This window comes from Denticeps clupeoides, chromosome 2, assembly GCF_900700375.1.
Source record: "Denticeps clupeoides chromosome 2, fDenClu1.1, whole genome shotgun sequence".
In the NCBI taxonomy this organism is placed as follows: domain Eukaryota; kingdom Metazoa; phylum Chordata; class Actinopteri; order Clupeiformes; family Denticipitidae; genus Denticeps; species Denticeps clupeoides.
This window is the reverse complement of record NC_041708.1, coordinates 32,036,939-32,056,418: the sequence shown is the minus strand read 5'-3', so window position 1 is coordinate 32,056,418 and position 19,480 is coordinate 32,036,939. Positions and strand designations below refer to the sequence as shown.

Below are 19,480 nucleotides of genomic sequence, written 5' to 3'. Positions count from 1 at the left end.
GTGTCCTCTTCATTTAACCCATCTCCCTTAGTGAGCAACCCGCAACCTTCTGATTATGTATCTGATTCTTTAGCCGCTATGCTCTATGTGACTCACATACACAAAGACAAACAGAAAAACGGGGCCTCCTGGATGCTCACAAGGCCCTTTAGCAGAACGGGGTCTTCGCTGCTGGCGGGGTGAGGAGCATGGCCTTTGGTGTCCGCTGTCAGCCTGGGAAGGGCGAACGGTCACTGTGGTCAGACACAGCACAATTTGCATGGATTTCCTCTCTTCGCTGTCAATTCAGGCGGGACCCGGGAAACAAGGAGAATGATGCAGAGCTCTTGACTTTTCAGTGCGGGCTCTTCATCATCCTTGCACAGGTCAAGCCTTCTCATCACTGTAGTCCAGCTCCGGTTCTTCCTCACAGAATTTGACCTATGGAGATTATCACTCCTTCAGTTGAGCCTCTGCAGCTCTGCCTCGCCCCACTGGCTAAAACCTGGCCTTGCGGAGGGATTCGCGTCTCTGCACCAGATTCCGATGGCCAAAACAAACAGACTTTAAACCTAAAGCGCATGTAGCTTACCACACACATCTAGCTAGCTGCGGGACAACCTACGAGCAAACTTTTAATAGGTCATGATCACTCATGCCCTAATGACCAGAACCTATGAGTGATCAGGACCCAACACTAATGTGAAATTGGTGTCAGCTGGGTGAGTCCAGGAGCAACAGGACATCACAGTTTTTGTGTCAGTGATGACTTTTAACTGGTACTTTGCAGTTACCCAACAGTACACAAACCTGGGTGAGATATGCAAATTAAGGGATACATTCAGATACATTTTGTGTAATGTCAAGATTTTTGTACTTTGACATTATGTAAATAAATAACTTATTTTTGCAGCACTTGGCATTCCAAATGGAAACTAAGTTCCTGCTCTCAGCTAAAGAAGAAATTTACCACAGACAGTGCAGAAGGACATGACCTTTTTCCTGCTGTACCTCGGTCAACGTGCCATGTTTGTTGTTCTCTGCACTGTCACTGTTGGGTCAGGGCAGATTTAGAATGATGTGAGCTCCATGATTATATACAGTGTCTAGAAATGGTGAGACTTCATTATCTCAGCCTGTCCCAAGAAAAACAGAAGATAAGGAATGTGTTTTCTGTCTAAACTAGTGACCATTGGCTGGTGATTCTGTGGTATTTCCTGCAGGATATTTAGAAATACTGGCCCTATGTGCTGGCATTAGGTGAATGGTGCATTTGTGTGGGCTGCTTTGAACTAGTTCTTAGCCCTGCCTTCTGTTCACTTATGTTTTTTTCCCAAATATATTTTAACAAGAAGGTGGGCAGCCAATTTCAATCAGGAGAGCTGCATTTGTCAATGTGTGGCGATTGGCATTTTTTAATACCACAGTTATTATGCCTCCCATCTCTGTCAACGTACCATTGCAGTCCTGAGAAAGCTGGGTGTCATTAGGGCACCATGTTTGTTTATCGTACTCTTATGCAGTGCTGTCCAAGTCAAATTAAAGGTTAGTTGTTGCCATTAAAGTTGCTGTGCAGCCTGGACTGGTTCTCTTGGGCAAATGGTGATGCATCACAGGGAGGACAGTTTGGAAATGGAGGAGGTGAATAACGAGAGGGAGTGGGCGGTGAACTTGGAATGTTGACCTCAGTCACTGGAGTAAACGGAGTGCTGAGTGCTGAGGAGAAGCAGAACTATAGACAACAGTGATGGTGTAGGGTTAGAGAACATTTTATTGAAACCATAATCTTTAGACATCAGTGACTTGAAACTGGGTTCCGGGAACTATGAGTAATGACGGCAGTTGTTTTAGGATGCAGCATTGTTTCAGAATGCATTTGTAATAATTGGATTACTATCTAAACCCTGTAATAACCATATAATAACCCTTAATTAATTTCTAATTCCTATGGATGGAAAATGCTGAATACTGCAGAACCTTTTTTCATTTGATTAAATGATTACTTCTAAATAAGTACTTCTAATGTTGCATTCTAAGCCATTGGGCAAATGCAATCAGAAAAGTCAATGACAGGAGAAAATGGAAGGAAATGAACGTTGCAGAATTACAAAATAAGATTTTAGACTTTAAAGAGCTTGATACGTTATCAGAAAAAAAACTGTACTGTACCCCAAGATTCTCATGCTCATCCCTCAGCTTCACTTTACAGAATCTGAGGGCATTTTAATGACGGTACCTAAAACGGCACAAAGACCAGCAACATACACTAACCCTGCAATTTTCAATTGTGGTCATTGCGTTTTAGAGAATGGTAAAAAAGGGGACACATGTCGCTATAGAAACATGCACAGCCAACACACTCATCTCTGGGACTGCTGGGATAGCAGCCCTGAGGGCTTTTCCCCAGCTCCTTCCTTCCTAGGATTGTTCAGCAGGGAATTTTGCGGCCTAGTGCATGTCGCTTTGTGCCAACAGTTGCACTTTGTGGAGGTTCTCTTGAACAGGCCCACTGTGAGACTGCAGTGTGAGGACATTTTCACAGCAGACATAATTGGCGTTGAAGGGCAGCTGCGCCCATGCACCCTAGTAATGTCAACTCTTTACACGCTCATTTTATAACGTATACTTTCCTTTATAGAGCTATAAGCACTCACCCAGCTGGACTCCTTTCACAGGATTCATTGGCTACGCTCCATACATCAACAAGATTGTGAAGCAGTGGGACCTCCATGACAACGATGACGACCAGCTCTTCTACACTAAAGTCTACCTGGACACTCTGCAAAGGGTAGGGAGCAGGGGACTGCCATTGTTTGAAATAGGATTTAGGCCAAGCCACGCCAGCTTGCAGCTTGACCACATGTACTTATAAAACGCATGGAAAACACATCACACCCTCAGAAAGCAAACAGGTTAAAAATACACCGCACAGTGGTGAGGACACTTTTGAATGTTTTGTCTCCTTGTTTGCTTGCAGGAAAGTCTAAATATGACTTTGGATCACAAGTGTCAGATTTTCCAAAATTTAAATGGAGCAATTGGTAAGTTTTTTCACACTGATCATACCACAGTACAATGCAGTGTCACATCGTGATTGTTGCTCTCATCTCAGTGTATCAGCTCTTTCTCCACATTGCATTAGTGAACACAACATTTCATAGGAAGTTTTTGAAAAGCGGTGTATTTTCCTTATGGAAGCCTATGGAAGTCTCGCTGAATAATTTTAGACATCGTTTCATCGTTTGTTCAAATTTGAGATGAATGTGAAGCTTTGCTATTGGCTTGCTTTTCAGATGAGGTGCTGCTGAAGTTCGGCACCAACAGAGTACGTGTGAGGAACACAATGTATGACACGCTGCCAGTGGTCATCCATGGCAACATAAACACCAAAGTGAGTGGCTTCCCTTTCAAATTCCAGTATCTGCAAGGAAATGGGTGAAGGAGGGGCTGGAAATAAGTCTATGTCATTTCCTGCTTGCTGTCTAACCTTTTAAAGCTTTCAATCGTGACAGCTCTATTTTGTAATCTTTACCCAGACATTTGTGGGAGTTGAAATTCCACAGAATCTGTAGAGACTGAGGTTTCGTATCCTTTGGTAAAAATAAGTGAAGGTTGATCTGGCGGGTGCTCAGACGTACAGCATGATTGATTCAGTGGCAGATGATGTCTCAGTGGCAAGGATGTCTAGAAGATAGGCAAATCATCCTTTTCCCGCTTCTATTTTTATGGGAAAAAAAACACCACAGTGTTGAGTTGTTTTTCCCAAAATCTCTCATCTCCACATCACCAGTGATGAATTATCATACTCCTAGTCTTGACTCCAACAACATTTCCCTCCCAGAAAAGATGGCCAGCCGGCTCATGTCAGTACTCATGATTGTGCCGGCAAGCACATACATCTAGTCCGGTTTCTATCAGCCCATAAACAGGGACTCGAATAAAGCCGTTTATATGCACTGCGTGGCTTTTAGGAAGTGTTTTAGCCAGCTGTCGGCTCAGCGTTTCACACCAGAGGGAAGACATGATACAAAGATTCCCACTGTTTCCATTAGCTATAAACCAGTCGAGCTGCTGCAGATCAAAAGTAGTCCATTTATCAGCATTAACTGGAAATTATTACAGAACAAGAGCCCTGCTCACACAGATGGAAGCAGTCTGCAGCATGGCTGAGTACACATTGCATTCAGATGCCCCCCACAGCTTTATAGCTTTGGGCTCGAGTAGTCAAGTTCAGCATGGAGGAGTGTGCCTGTCCGTGGTTGCTCCTTTCAGGTTTTCAGTGGATCCTTAAGAAGTCTTAAATTGGATTTTCGAAAAATTACTAGTAATCCTTAAATCCAGGGTTAAAGGTTTTAAAATACTGCAGACCCAGTAAATTCTTTTTACTGGTAGCCTCTAAATAATTTAGCGTTTTCTGTATGAGAAATTGGAATTAGCAGAACTGCCTGATGGCAGATGGCTGAATTCTGCACTCACTGGAATTTTTTTTTTTTTCCAAAATCAAATGAGACAAGCTTTCAACCAGAAAGAAATCCACTGGTCACAACGCGCTGTACACTTCAGGGTTCTTAAGTGAACACAAAATTATTTATATCATATGGTCTTGTAAGTGGATTGTAAGTCGCTCTGGATAAGGGAGTCTGATAAATGCTGTAAATGTCTTGGACTGAAACGACAATATACATTTTCTCAAAGATAACCAACTAACAAAACTTGAGACCGTCTGCTCAGTCTAACTTCAGTGTTCCAGACTGGAGAATTTCTATCATTTTAGTTGGGTCGAGCTTGCACGGTAAATGATCGGTTAGCAAACACAAACTTCTGGTCTATATCTATCCTTTCTGTACGATCTGCTGCTTTTAAATTTGTATTGTTGTTTTGCACATTGTTAATAATTTGATCGCACATACAACATAGCCTAGTAATCAGAAGGCCGAATCCCAATCCACGAATGTGACACTGAGGTGCCACTGAACAAAGCACCGTCCCCACACACTGCTCCCCGAGCGCCTGTCATGGCCACTGCTCACCAAGGGTGATGGTTAAAAGCAGAGGACACGTCACCGTGTGCTGTGCTGCAGTGTCTCTGGCTTTCACAGTGTCTGCCGAGGAAAACTCTGGTAGCTGGCGAAATGTAGTTGACGATGCCGGTGAAGGGTCTTAAATTTGATGAAAGTGGCCTTAAAAAAGGCCTTAAAAAGTCAGAACCTGCAGAAACCCTGTGTACTTGATGCTCATCTTCTATTTAGGGACTGAGTCAAAAGCCAGAAATAACAACTATATACTTACTTTTGTGTGTGTGTGTTGTGTGTGAAAGGGTAGACTTTACAGTGTCTCCCAGACTTGTAAAACACTAACTATGGCACTTGCCGTGTGTTAATTGGACACTAGTATGCGATACAGTCATTATCATACCATTGGGATTATCTCACTTTGCCTCATCTTGAACTCCTGCACTTGCTAATTAGCCGATAAAAACTAAGATTTTGTTCTCAGTATTTAAAGCTCGATGATAGTGGAATGGATTGTATATATTACATTATATGCTATAATTACAGTTCACTTTGTCAATGTATGTATGACAGAAGCAGCCAATTGTGGTTTAGATTTCTCAGTCTTGACCCAAAAGTAGCCCTCAGTAATTCAACAGGGTGGACATTTCACTTCCTTTCCTGAAATTATATTTTACCAGAGCCAAGATTAAGATTCCAAATAATTGAAGCATATTTTACACAGTCAGTCGCTCAGCTTAATGTTTGCTGCTTTTGGCTTCTCTGTTCTCTGAGCCGAGGTGGTATTACAAACATTTTTCTGTCCTCTTTCTTTTTTCCCCCTTTTCCCAGATTTACCTAAACCACTTGGCAAACTACATCCCCAATGCATGGAACTATGAGCATGGCTGTGGCAACTGTGACCAGAACATGGTGGACTTGTCTCAGGTCAATGTGAGTCAAGCCGAGTTTATTTTTCTTTTCCCTCCTCAAACCGACTATTTTGTCTCAGTTTAGTCAAACCCTAAACACAAAAAATCAAACAAAAGACTAACGCTGTCAGAGGCATCCATTTTTGCCATATATAAACCACTTTTTGCAGTACTCTAATACACTTTATAGTGAATGTTTCGGTTACAGCATAAGCCTAAACTTTTTTTTGAGTTTGTACGTTATGAAATAAATATATATATATATATATATATATGATGCAGACAGACATAATAGGAGGACTCAGGAGGTAGAGTTGTCCCTGGTCGCTCTGTGGCCCAGTCCAACAATAACAGCCGGTGGGACCTCAAGCCCTGGCATACCCTCATTAAAAATACATAAGTGCTTCTCAAACCGCACAAGGAGGGAGGAAGCATTGCAAAAGTATGGCACAGGATATGGCTTCTATGGTTTTTTGAAAGTTTTACTTAAAGGGGTGTCACTGTCAACCAGACTGCTTTTTAGTGGGCTACTCAGTATGTGTTTTAGCCATGGGCTAAGTTAGCGTGGTTGCCCTGAAAATTTGTCACAGGGTTCAGCCAGGCCTGGCAAGGCAGCGACCTGCGCCCCATTCTGGCACGTGCGTCCTAGTACTGTCTTCTCAGCCGTCTCTTTTCCTCTCGGCCATCCATCCTTCACTCCTGTGGGAATAATTGCAACCACATGGTTAATAGACGAAGGTAAAGCGAGTCTATTGAAGTAAAGATGGGTCAGTCACATTAAAAAACTTTATGGCTTGTGCTAAACGCTGCAATAAATGTGTCCAAGGACATATTCCTCACAATGACTGTCTTAATTATCATTAAATTCAATTTATAGCAGCAGCAATGGAAATGTACTATTAACTGTGACAATTTTTTCTGTAAAAGCAACATCAATAAGGCAAAAAGATTATAGGTTACAGCCAGTAACAAGTCTATGAAATTATCACTCTGCTGTTGTAGTCTTGGAAGTACCTTTTTACCAAAAATTGGTAAGGTGTCCCAGTGCATTAAAAGATGGCATATCATAAAGATGTTCAATCAATTATTGACTGTATAAAGTTTCACATCTGTATTGTGAATTATTCCCTTTTCATTGAACTTAAAAATATTTAACTTCACTTTTGATGAATAATGAAGGTTTAAATGGTTTGAGTTCAACTCTGAAATCAACATTTTTGCAATGTTCTGTATTTATGCTGTATGCATGCGCTGCGTTCATTGCTCATATGTTGCATCAGACAGTGCATTTTCTCAGCAAATGCCTTCAGAGCTGTCTGGTCTGAGGACCCTGAGAACCGGACTGAGACCCATGTCCTTGAGGTTTCTGGCACTGGATGAATGGATGCATGATGGATACCCGGTTGTTGTTGTGAAGAGTTGACAGTGGCCATCAGAGCATCGGCCTCTCTTCCTTTAGACTCTTGGCATCCCGTTGCTCCCTCTCCACCAATTTAAAAAGTCTGCTGGCTCACTCTGCTAAGGCACTCCCTTCATCTCGAAGCGCAGAGTCGTCGCGGAACTTGCAAATTAAAGCTTTCCCTTGGGCTCTGTGTCATCCGCGACCAGTGCGCTATGTAAACTGGTCAAGATCTGCATATGAGGCAGTGATCATGGGAAAGTGCAGTGTACTATATGAACACAACAGTGGTTTCTTCTCGTATCCCGAGGACCCACAACATTTGCCACCTTTATAAGGGGTGACTTATAAAGTGCTCCATTTATTCCGTTGATTCATTCCCACAAGACTTTTATTTGATTAAAAGTACTCCACAATTATTATGTTAGAGAATAGGATTGACTGATTAGTTATTTCCGTACCATTCATTTTTGATAGCATCAGTTACAATAAGTTGTATAGCTTTTAAAGTGATCCCAGTAAAAGTAGTTATGAAACTGATTAGATTATAATTGATATACCACTTGTGTGTGCACAAATGTGAAATATCACATAAAGGGCACAATATTTATGATGAATGAAATTATTACTGTATAAGTAAAGGAATAAAGTGTCTGGATTTCAAATATGTAAAAGGGCATGAGAGCAGTCACAAATTTGTGGAACATGTTAAACAGCACTTGAGTAACATTGCTTTTTGTTATCCAAACAGGAATTCCCTGTGGTAACAGTTGGAATATTTATTGAGCAGCCCACACCATTTGTACCCGAGTTCTTCCAGAGGCTTTTTGAACTGGATTATCCCAAAGATAAACTGAATGTCTTTGTTCATAACAACGTAAGTCACTGTAAAGATATTTGGAGTTCATGACTCCGACTGTGGCTTGTAATGCATCTTATGAACTGCATGGTGTCGTCCTGACTTGGTGTCTGCAGGAAGTTAATCATGAGAGACATATCCAGATGTTTTGGGATGAAAACAAGAGTGTATTTAAGAGCTTCAAGGTGGTTGGACCAGAGGAGAACCTGAGCCAAGGGGAGGCGAGGAACATGGGCATGTATGCAGTTAATTCATGTTTCATTTCTGAATGGTACAATGAATGTGAATTATGATGTATGCATGAGCACTGGTATGAAGAGCTATGATTGATGATAAAAAAGTAGCCACTTCCTGTTTGTCCAATTGCATCTCGGTATCTCCCAGACCCAGAAGTATCTTGGATACACCACAGCCTCTCATTATGTATGGGTGAAAACTTTTTAAGATTCTCTAGTCTTTAAGGTAATTTAAGGCCCGGTCTTGTTCCATTAACCAGTCAGTAAACCAAAGGATGCTCCAAAAAGTCTCAACCTGTTAGTAAATGAGCATAGGGTCATGTTTTGTTTATGTGTGACTCCTCATCTCACGTCTACCCAGTGTCTGCTGGGTATGTGACCATTGACCAGGTATCAGGAGCCAAGTCTACACAGATCTCTAATTTTAAGATGCATGCTTTGTCATCAGTGGCGTCTAAGACTTGCTAATTGCGCAGAGTGGATGGCTGTTTTCAGGGATTTGTCATGATCCGGTCCAGAAGGGGCAACTCTGGGTCCAGGATCCGAACCAGAGTTTCATGTTCGTCCTGTGTTATTTTTCATCATCTAACAAACCCCTGTTTCGTGACGATGTGCGTATGCGTCCTCGTTCCTTGCCATGTCCAGACAGATCTACTGCCTCGCCATGTGAAACCAGCGTGACAGGATTATGCAAATTAGTTCATGTTCTGTCTGCTTCTTTGCAAGCATCAATTTCCCGTTTATTTGACACATGTTTGTATCATATATAAAAGGTGATTTTTTTTTATTTCTCCTCCTAACCAGGGATTTGTGTCGTAAGGATTCTTCGTGCGATTACTACTTCAGCATTGACTCTGATGTGCAGCTGACCAACAGACAGACACTGAAACTCCTCATTGAGCAGAACAGGTACGCTGATTCCGTGCCCCATGCTGTTATTCTGGAATCTCCCACAGTAGTGTCTTTGTCCCACGAGACCAAATGGAATCCCTCAAGCGCTGAGACCACAGGAACATTACAGCCGGGGCAACTGAAAATCCCTCAAGGTTTAAAAATACGCTTGGGTGGCTTCCTGTTTTCCTTGAATGTGTGGAAACAGTGTAAGGCTATAGCATTTCAGCCTGGAATGCTAATGTGCATGATACCAATAACATATTTTTCCACCCTATCTTTTGTCTTGGTTTTTTTTTTTTTTTTTCGAAAAGAGATTATCCAATAAAACAGCTGGGCATTCAAGTTGTATGTCGCATGCATTTTTGCAACACATGTAGTGTTCTACATAGCAGAGCATTACAGTTTTGCAATTCCTTTCATGTTTTGTATTCACGCTTTTGTTGCCGCACTCCAGATATAGCACTATTGCTAGCCTTCAAGACTGTGTTTATCCTATTTGAGATAAGTGCCATGTTTTTAGGAATGATGCCTTTGTTGTGCCTGTTCTAGTAATCACATCTAGTCTAGTATTTCTGCCCTCTGTGCCTCTATACTAAATGTAACGTCTTTTACAGACCCTTCTACCCTTCATCGGGCGGTTTCTTATCTTCTGTGTACTCTCCATTGCCTTGCTTTTCACCAAATTTATTGCATGAGTTTCACTGGATTCACAAGAATCACTGGCATACTGGAGGCTTTTAGGTCAGGCTACCTCCTACTCTTACTCCATCTTTCAGTGCCTTCCTTATCTCACTGTACAGATTAAACATGGCTAGGGATGGTATGCAACCTCGTCCAGCACCTCTATCATTTTTTCTGAACCCATCTCCTGACTCCTGATTTTCTCTCAAATCCATCCATATAGGTATCTTAGATTGATCTTACTCCCACCTCCCTTCTCAACGATATTTTAAAAGAATGTTGAACTCTGTCTACTTCTATACACGTGTGAGGTGGTAGTAGCCTAGTGGGTAACACACTCGCCTATGAACCAGAAGAACCAGGTTCAAATCCCACTTACTACAGTTGTGTCCCTGAGCAAGACACTTAACCCTGAGTTGCTCCAGGGGGGGACTGTCCCTGTAACTACTGATTGTAAGTCGCTCTGGATAAGGGCGTCTGATAAATGCTGTAAAATGTAAATGTGATGTGCTGGTACTCTTAAATCTCCTGATGCATCTTCTGTTCTTCTTAGTAAATCCAAATTAATGTTGCCTTGATCTTGCTTTCCAGAATATTTCTCCAGATGCTTAGCAATATTTTAGATGTGTGTTTTTATTCCCCACACTCCCCACACAGCATCCCCACTAGAAAAATCCTTTTCATTTTTATCAACTCCCACATGCACATTCCTTACATTTCTGATTATGATGTGACACAGCAACTGTAGATCCTCCCTCTTCATCTCTCTTGCAATGTTTTCCACCATTCCATCATCCTGTATTCCACATCCTAAATCTGACATGCTGGCTGGAGATTCCTATGCTGGTCTTAACATGACCCACCACTTCTTTCTTTTTTTTCAAATGTTTAGTCTTGGGAAGTTAAAGAAGTGGTTTCTCATCACCTCCTTCACCCGCAGACCCCGCTCACTAGGGTGTTCTCCTGTCCTTAGACAGGCCTGCCATTGTATAAATCTAAAAGGGCCCCTAAATAAACTTAATGTGTTCTGCTTTGGGAGGGAAAAGGCACAGTAAAATAAGTCAGCTAAGTGGGCTTCTTTCACTGTGTTTGCAGTAATCATTGACATGGTTGCTTTCTTTGTCAAGCCATGTCCTGACTGCTGACTTACACTTATCATACATCGTACTGCATCTTACTATCACTAATCTTGCTGCATTTATCAGACAGCCTTATCCAGAGCGACTTACAATCAGTAGTTACCGTTATTGTTCTATTGGAGACACTCGGGGTTTCAAGGGGTTGTGTGGTCTTCTAGTTCATAAGTGAGTGTCTAACCCACTAGGCCACTACAACGCCTTCAGAGGTCCAGTCCTTAAATATTTCTCATTTTTGGTCCATTTTGATTTTGCTGGTAGAAAATTATGCCAGATAATCCAGCCTTTTAATTAATTTAATAAATATTACTGGTAGAAATCAGTTTTCCATTCATGCACAGGAAGATTCATTCATGCAACAGAACCCTGCGTTACTTTGACCAGTCCAACATCTTGGTTACATCGGAACAATAATTTACTGTCTTTCTGCTCTTCCTAGGGTGTTGGTGTGGTGTGAATGTTTGTAGAGCACAGCTGTTGGGAACACCACTAGGAAAGATTCTCACTTTGTATGGTCACCAAATGGCCCTGCAAAATGTCACTGTTCCTTCACCCAGGCTGACATATGCCTCCTTTCCTTCGTTCTCAGAAAAATAATTGGCCCCCTTGTCACTCGTCATGGCAAGTTGTGGTCCAACTTCTGGGGAGCCCTGAGCTTGGATGGTTATTACGCTCGCTCGGAGGACTACATCGACATCGTGCAGGGAAAGCGAATGTAAGTTGCCTGGATACTGTCCAGACGCCGACCAAAATGTGCAGGCTCATATTTTTTTCTGTCTATATGCTTTAGTGCATATTACCCACAATCTTGAACTTTATGAAGCGTTATGTAGTCAGCATTGGATGGGATAAAGACCAGTGTGCGAAAATTCTCAGCATTGCATATGATTGTAACGGTGTAAGCCACCACTGAATGGAGTACACGTGTTCCACAAGGCCTCGCTGTGACAGCCCATGACAGCACCTCAGACAGCAGTCACTAGATCAGCTGCCTCTGCACTGGATAAAATGTCCACATCTTTATGATGTCATGGTCTAACATCCTGCAATAATGTAAAGTTTCTCTCCCTCTTGCTTTCAGTGGTGTGTGGAACGTTCCGTTTATGGCACACATTTACCTCATAAAAGGTGAAGTTCTGAGGACGGAGATGAAAGAGAGGAACTTCTTTGTCCTGGAGAAGCTGGATCCTGACATGGCTCTTTGCCGTAATGCCAGGGAGCTGGTAAGATCACTGTGGTAGTGTTGGACCCACATGTTAGCAAAAAATAGGAAATAGGAAATAGTGCTCTGAATCTCAGCATCACTGTAGAATGTTATATGAGAATCGTAGCTTGTCAGTTTACTGTCACCTAATTTTTAAAGTTCCACAGCCTTTCTTCCCAAGCGTTAATGGGCAAGTATTTTGAAAATGAATGGCTGTTTTGTCCTCTTGAAGGCATGACTCTATATATGTTTATGGTAGCAGCTGTGCTGCATTCAAGGCTACACTTATATCCCATCACCCTGTTTCCTCTCACTGTCTGTTCTTCAAGCCTTGGTAACCACGGGGAATGCCTGGATGGCTGTTGTGTGTGCGCTCACCTCATTGTTTCTGGCTCCGAATCCTTCTCACGCCGCTTCTGACTTCTCACGTTGCACATGCTAACACTGGGCCTGGTGCCAAGCCTTATATCAGCACTCGTCCCCCAGCATGCACCCTAACTGGGCCTACCGACTACACATCACTGGCTTCAGAGGGAATCTTGCTCTGTTTTTTTTTTGCAGGAGCATTCGCTTTCATTCTGGGGATCGGTGTCTTTTTGATGTACACACCCCTTCAACTATTACTCTCCTGTCTTTTCAAACGGAATAAAAAAAGAAAAGAAACAAAAGTTATGTTACTTAATTTTACATGGTGCTTTTCCTTCATTTTAGACAATACAGAGAGAGAAAGACTCTCCTTCCCCGGAATCGTTCCATATGCTCAGGCCCCCAAAGGTTCCGTTCTACTTTGATTGTTCTTCTCTTCACTGTTTAAGTAAATTCAAGTAAAAGCAAGAACAAGTTTCCAAAGGGTTATCCAAACAGACCTCTTCTATTCTTATGGTGCAGTATATTAAAATAAAATAATCATAGTTATTACTCTTTGATGTGAACCAGCTAAAAAATGATTTCAGGTCTGACAAGATGGTCAGCATTGTCTTTTTAGTGGATGAATATAGCAAGAAATTATAAAATTGAATACAAGAGGCTAATTATGCCAAGATGTCTTCAGAAGCCAATGTTAACAAAATGTTTGGCACAGACAGTTTATTTATTATAAAATAATTATAGTTATATATAGTTATAACTCTTATATCATTTCATGTTAAAATTTTCCTGATCGCATGATTACGTTGATACCATGGAATGTTTCAAGCAGGTTTTTTGTGGAAAAGGTCTTTAAAAAAATCGCTTTTTCTATAGAGTACCCGTGGTCTCCATTCCTGGAGGAACTCTTTTGGAAAAATGTTCTTTGCTTTAAGGTTGTGATGAAATGTTTGAGAGACACAGCAAAAGCACCAGTATTTTATTGAAGGATCATATAGATCATATAGATAATCATATACAGGCCACATTCTGCTTGCATCCCACAACTCCTTGCAGTAACCCCAATGCTTCACCAAAGAGCAAAACCTCAGGGCACAAGTAATCTAATCTGTCAACCACACACCCACTCTAGAGTGCTTTGACCGTATCTCAGCCTAGGCTCCTCACAACACCACCTGCGAAAGCTTTCACAAATCCTCCCATCTGGTGCAGTCTGCCACATGCTGCATGACTGAGAATAAAATACAATAATCAAATAAATACAATTCCAAAATCGAACTTGAATGAAAGAAAACATTTATGAAAATCTAAAATCCTAAAAAGAATCCTTCCATTATAAGCCTAGGCTGAATGTGAGTCCACCTATCCCTACTGGCCACTCAATCACACCCAGATGCCGACCACCCCCTTCCGTGGCTTTCTCACATAGGGAATGTGATTCCCGGAGTTGCTTTGAGACCCTGCTTCCCAGCATCCTCTTGATCCTGCCCCTCCCCTTTACCCAAATTCACCACTACATAAATAATCACAGATTATTTATCTTTCAATTCTTTTTTGACACGCAGGTGTACTACAGGGTTAACAACAGTCGTCTCTGGAAAAGGCTTTATTTGCATCAGTTTTCCAATTTTACCCCCAGCTGTTCTCATTATTTCATTCATGTGGAGACTAATGCTGTTCTCTGTCCACTGTAGGGACTGTTCATGTACGTCACAAACCGCCACGAGTTCGGAAGACTGACTTCCACAGCTAATTACAACACGTCGCACTACAATAACGACTTGTGGCAAATTTTTGAAAATCCTGTGGTAAGTCAACTGTGGCCCCTCTTTCTTTCTAATCATTCTTGCCAGAGACAAATCCAAGTCCGCCACCCGTTGGGGTGCTTTTTCATAGAACAAATCAGGAGGTTTTGCCGAACCGCACACGGCGATAAGCGGCTTTATTTATTTCCCAGCTTGAGTTATATGAGGCATGTGTATAAAGCCTGTTTGGTATGCAGGTCGGGGAATGAACCTGTTGGCCTTTAATATTGCATTGTCTTTTGTTTTTTTCCACAGGACTGGAAGGAAAAATACATCCACCCCAACTACACACGCATCTTTAAGGAGAACTACCTGGAGCAGGTGTGTATAAGGTCCCGCAACAGGGGATAGGGGTGTAACAAGAGGCATAGTGACTCGTGAAAGTGTTTTTTTACCCTTGTTAAATGCACGTCCTATTCTCATATGCACATGATGACACAGAGTTCTGATTGTGTGGGTTTTCAGCCTTGCCCAGATGTGTTTTGGTTCCCGGTGTTCTCTGAGAAAGCCTGCGATGAGCTGGTGGAGGAGATGGAAAATTTCGGCATATGGTCTGGAGGCAAACATGAGGTCAGAGCAAAGCTGCCAGGCGAAGTTCAAAACGACCTGCTAATTTCCACAATAACACAGATACGGGCCATTTAAGGCCAAGAAATCATTAAGGGGCCATTATTTTGCATGTTGAAGCTTTATTGCCGCAGTTAGTGAGCTTACTGTAACCTGCTTGCATGAATGAGTTTTAAAGGCATGAAACCTGTACTTTTGGCAGGGCTAATTACACTCACTCGGGTTAGACTCAGGCCAACTCATCACCAGCCAGGCACATTCATCGTCCTGCATATGAGTATGCAGCCAGTGCCACATTAATGTGCCCTTTTCGTAGTTGCCATGTCATCGCGCCTCTGTCTCCCTGCAGGACAAACGCATCACTGGTGGGTACGAGAGTGTCCCCACGGACGACATCCACATGAGGCAGATCAACTATGAAAAGGAGTGGCTCCACTTCATCCGAGAGTTCATCTCGCCAGTCACTCTCAAGGTCTTCTCGGGCTATTACACCAAGGTAAACAGGACAGGGCCAGTCTGGAGCTGCGGTGCACTGGCGAGGCAGAGAGTGGTGTTGTAATGACATCATGTCTGTCTGTGTCCTCACACAGATGGCTTTAAAAGCCTTGCTGGGCACGTTTAGTCCCCCAGACCCTCTCATTTTAGGAATTTGGGCCATTGCTGACCCACAGGCAACAGGCTTCCGAAATGTGTGTGAGTCAGTTCATTTCCATGCAGTTTAGTCATTCTATGGTTATAGGTCAACATGGCTATTAAATAATTCTTTCATTCATTCAGGGATATCGATTTATTTACTCACGTGTGTCTGACTAAGCTATGATTGATGACAGTTGCTTGGAAGTATTGCGCTTTGTCCTCGATTATCTATTATGTCACAGACCACTGCAGTAGACAGCAAGGGAGATGCTTTCAAAGTGCCGAGAGGGAATTGTGGCGTATGCATAGTCTAGTTTTGAATACAGAAATGAATGAATATAGAATTGCAAGATTATTATTTTTTATTTTTTACCACAACTTTAAGAAGTTACATTTAGTACAAACTAGACAAACACATGTACATGTAGTTTAAAAGTACAGTCAGAATAACACCGCAATTCAATTTTATTTAATGTCACATAAACATACGGAGCAGCTACGGTTTGTGAGTTAAGCTCTATTATAAATCCTAAAACTGTTCATGCTTTAAATACACACAGCCCAGCAAGTGCTCTTGAACATGCAAAAAGTAGTAGGACTCTAAGGATTTGCTGCTGAAAAGACATCTATAGCTTCTTTCCTCCCATATGGCTGTGCTTGTACATGCAGTCCACATTCCTGTGCTGGGGTATGCATGATTTTGTGGGTTAGAAAGTTGGGATTGTGAAATAATGTCAGTCTGATGACAGCCCATTGATCTTGTCCAACGGCAGGGCTACGCTGTGATGAATTTTGTGGTGAAGTACACCCCTCACAGACAGTCGTACCTGAGGCCTCACCATGACTCCTCCACCTTCACTATCAACATTGCACTCAACAACAAAGGCCTGGACTTCCAGGTAAGTCCTGCTCTGCTTAACATGCGTTAAATGTGGCTCAACTCGAACAGCTACGCGGGGGTAAATATTTAAGTTGAATTGATGTGGGAGTGAGAGGGGATGCGAGGTTTTCGCTTTGCGGTTCACACTGACTGTGTTGACTTTGTTGACTTTGCATCTCCAGGGTGGAGGCTGCAGGTTCCACAGGTATAACTGCACCATAGAGTCACCAAGAAAAGGCTGGAGCTTCATGCATCCAGGGCGACTGACCCACCTCCACGAAGGACTGCCCACGACTGGCGGCATTCGCTACATTGCTGTATCTTTCATTGACCCTTGAACTGCTCTGTGACTAGGTTTTTTCCCAGTGGTTGAGTTACATCGTCCCCCTCACAGCCACTGTACTGCTGCAGTTTACTGTTGAACACTCACTTACACTCATACACGCAGGGATCTTTTAGTACTGTCGTTTTTTTCATCAAGTGCCGTGAGGTAAGAGAAAAAAGTGGATTTTCCTGTCGCATTTCCCCTCAATCAGCAGCTGTTTAAATTATTTTACTCCTTCAGACATGAGGAAGTCCAAGTCCACTGAAAGCTCCACTGCTGTTTAGTGTCTCTGTGTTTTTTTTTTTTTTTCTCATTAATGTCATTTGTGTTTCTTTTTTTGTCAAACTGGCATAGTTGTTTGTGAAGAGAGAAATGCTATATTTTTGTATGTTTGCACAGCTGAAGACAAAATGACAGTGTATAAATTCTGTTAAGCCAAATGTGTTTTACTTGAAAAATGTTTTTCATTGCAAAAGGAAGAAAAAGTCCAGAAAAAAGACCTATGAAGACTTTTGTTCTTGAGCTAAAATGTTTATGAATGACATTTGAGCCTCACATTAGCTGAATCTCTTAACTTATTTTGAAATAAAAAAATTGAAAAAAAAAAATATGTGTCTTGCTCCTTTCATTATTATTTATTGACTGAAATTATCATTCATACTAAACAACAATCTCTGGAATGAAAGTATTGAAAAATTTCCAAAATACTTCCCTTTCTGTGCTATGAAATGAAATGTATGGTATTGTGGCATAAGCCAATTACACCTCCATATCCCATGAGCTTGGTGCTCACACATTAACATTCAATTTATGCCACACTCAAGCCATACTGTCTTGTAACATCTATAGGAATCCACTGGAAGATGGTCGATTAAAAAAAAAAAACTTTTCTTTTTGGTGAGATGTAGGCCCCATGGTTGAAGTATATGGGCTGTTCTGAACCCAGATTTGGAGCCAAGACTATTACCCTGTCAGTCTTATAAGCAAACACAGCATGTGTGCACAGCTAAGATGGATGAGGTAGAGGCTTTAGGAGCGAGGGAGTGGACATCGGGGGGCTGTAGCGATGTCTGTGTTGTACATCTGGAGTTTTACTTGTTGCGTGTTGCGCTATGAAATTATGCATGCACTTTCGTCTGAAACGAGCATGAGATCACCTCTGATTAGTGCATGCGTAATTTATTTTGTTCACTGGCAACAGACTGCTGCCCAGGGCGGCTGCCCTGTCCTCCTTAGGTAGGCATGTGGTGCCTGGGTGTGATTCGTGATGGCCGCATGTGAACTGCTTTCATTCTGGTCACTCCAACTAGCCTCAGCATAATGTTCGAATGTCCCAAATTCATTGTTAATTCAGACCTCATCCTCCTCCAGTGCGTGTGAACTCAACATCTACTTATGTTTTCATTATTAACCAAGAATTGGTGACATTATTTCCTTATTTCCTACACTGCCAATTTCATAATAAAAGCAGTCTTCTAGTGGCACTCATTTTTGAAATACGCATGCACACATGTAGTAGTTCTTATGCAAATGTGCATATTGTAAACAAAGTGAATGTTGTGCTTGGTGGAGGTCTGGTAGCACATCTAAAAGGAAGGAAATGGAGGCAAATTCAAAGTGTGTGTTTTTAATATAATAACACAGTAATATATTGTCTTGTAATATATCCACTTGTAGTTGACTTGTAGTTACTAAGGTGATGGTGCTCCCTCTCGTATTCGAGAAGTATGCCTGAATGATTCAATGAATCAGGCCGGGTGTGTTTGCTCCCTGGTGGGGCTGCCGAGGAGCTCCCTGACTGCTAACACGTCCCAGTTCTTCCCATGAGGCTGTGCACTGGAGTGGGATCTGGGATCTAGGTCAGCGGTCCGCAGAAAGACCTCTTTGTGGCTAGAAGTCCCCCCCGTCCACGGCTCTCAAAGATGACATTGATCCCGGCCAGCAGCACAGGAAGCACGGCCAGTTAAAAAGCTAGCAGGTTGTCAGGGAACAACTTATCAAAAGACCAAAGTGGGTTAGAGGCTGAAAGAAATATATACACGATATTTCCAGGTCTGATTTATCTTAACAAAGCAGATCAGCTCAGATTCTATTCAATTATCTCTGCACTGTCTATGCAGATTATATGCACTTTATATCATCATAGGTTGAACCGGAACCTTGAACCAGAAGACCACAATTTCAAACACCACCTCCAACCATTATGTCCCTGAGCAAGACAATTATCCCTGAGTTGGGGATAATTGTCTCCAGGGGGACTGTCCCTGCTGTCCCTGTAACTTAATGTAACTTTAAAATTAAATGAAATAAATCATACACTGCATAATCATTGCTTGATGACAATAACAATGATCATTTTATGCAAAACTGATATCCCAATAATTTAAATACATTCTTAATTGATCTTTGAAACATCCAGTGTTTATTGATCAAATTTTACATTTTAGCATTTAACAGGATTTTTTTTTAATGTATTTTTAAATAATTATAATGTTTATATGTTTTCATATTATATTATCATATATGAACAAGACCTAGATACTGTAAAAAGATATATAACAAATATTAATTATTAATTAATTAATTACAG

The 19,480-nt window shown here is 41.8% G+C and overlaps 1 protein-coding gene across 2 annotated transcripts in view; it reads left to right on the top strand.

Moving 5' to 3' along the window:
• Nucleotides 1–17,481, top strand: part of plod2 (procollagen-lysine, 2-oxoglutarate 5-dioxygenase 2) — a 30,289-nt gene extending 12,808 nt beyond the window's left edge. Inside the window, exons 5-20 of one of the 2 annotated variants that reach the window (XM_028967859.1) lie at nucleotides 2,655–2,767; nucleotides 2,957–3,020; nucleotides 3,273–3,370; nucleotides 5,823–5,924; nucleotides 8,053–8,178; nucleotides 8,277–8,398; nucleotides 9,201–9,305; nucleotides 11,697–11,822; nucleotides 12,189–12,330; nucleotides 13,023–13,085; nucleotides 14,372–14,485; nucleotides 14,738–14,803; nucleotides 14,948–15,052; nucleotides 15,399–15,545; nucleotides 16,459–16,584; nucleotides 16,748–17,481. In XM_028967859.1, the coding sequence (XP_028823692.1) occupies nucleotides 2,655–2,767; nucleotides 2,957–3,020; nucleotides 3,273–3,370; nucleotides 5,823–5,924; nucleotides 8,053–8,178; nucleotides 8,277–8,398; nucleotides 9,201–9,305; nucleotides 11,697–11,822; nucleotides 12,189–12,330; nucleotides 13,023–13,085; nucleotides 14,372–14,485; nucleotides 14,738–14,803; nucleotides 14,948–15,052; nucleotides 15,399–15,545; nucleotides 16,459–16,584; nucleotides 16,748–16,903 (1,775 nt within the window). In that variant the 3' untranslated portion in view covers nucleotides 16,904–17,481. The remainder of the gene's footprint in view (nucleotides 1–2,654; nucleotides 2,768–2,956; nucleotides 3,021–3,272; nucleotides 3,371–5,822; nucleotides 5,925–8,052; nucleotides 8,179–8,276; nucleotides 8,399–9,200; nucleotides 9,306–11,696; nucleotides 11,823–12,188; nucleotides 12,331–13,022; nucleotides 13,086–14,371; nucleotides 14,486–14,737; nucleotides 14,804–14,947; nucleotides 15,053–15,398; nucleotides 15,546–16,458; nucleotides 16,585–16,747) is intronic. The other variant, XM_028967869.1, reaches the window with a different exon arrangement.
• The last annotated feature ends 1,999 nt before the right edge of the window (nucleotides 17,482–19,480 follow it).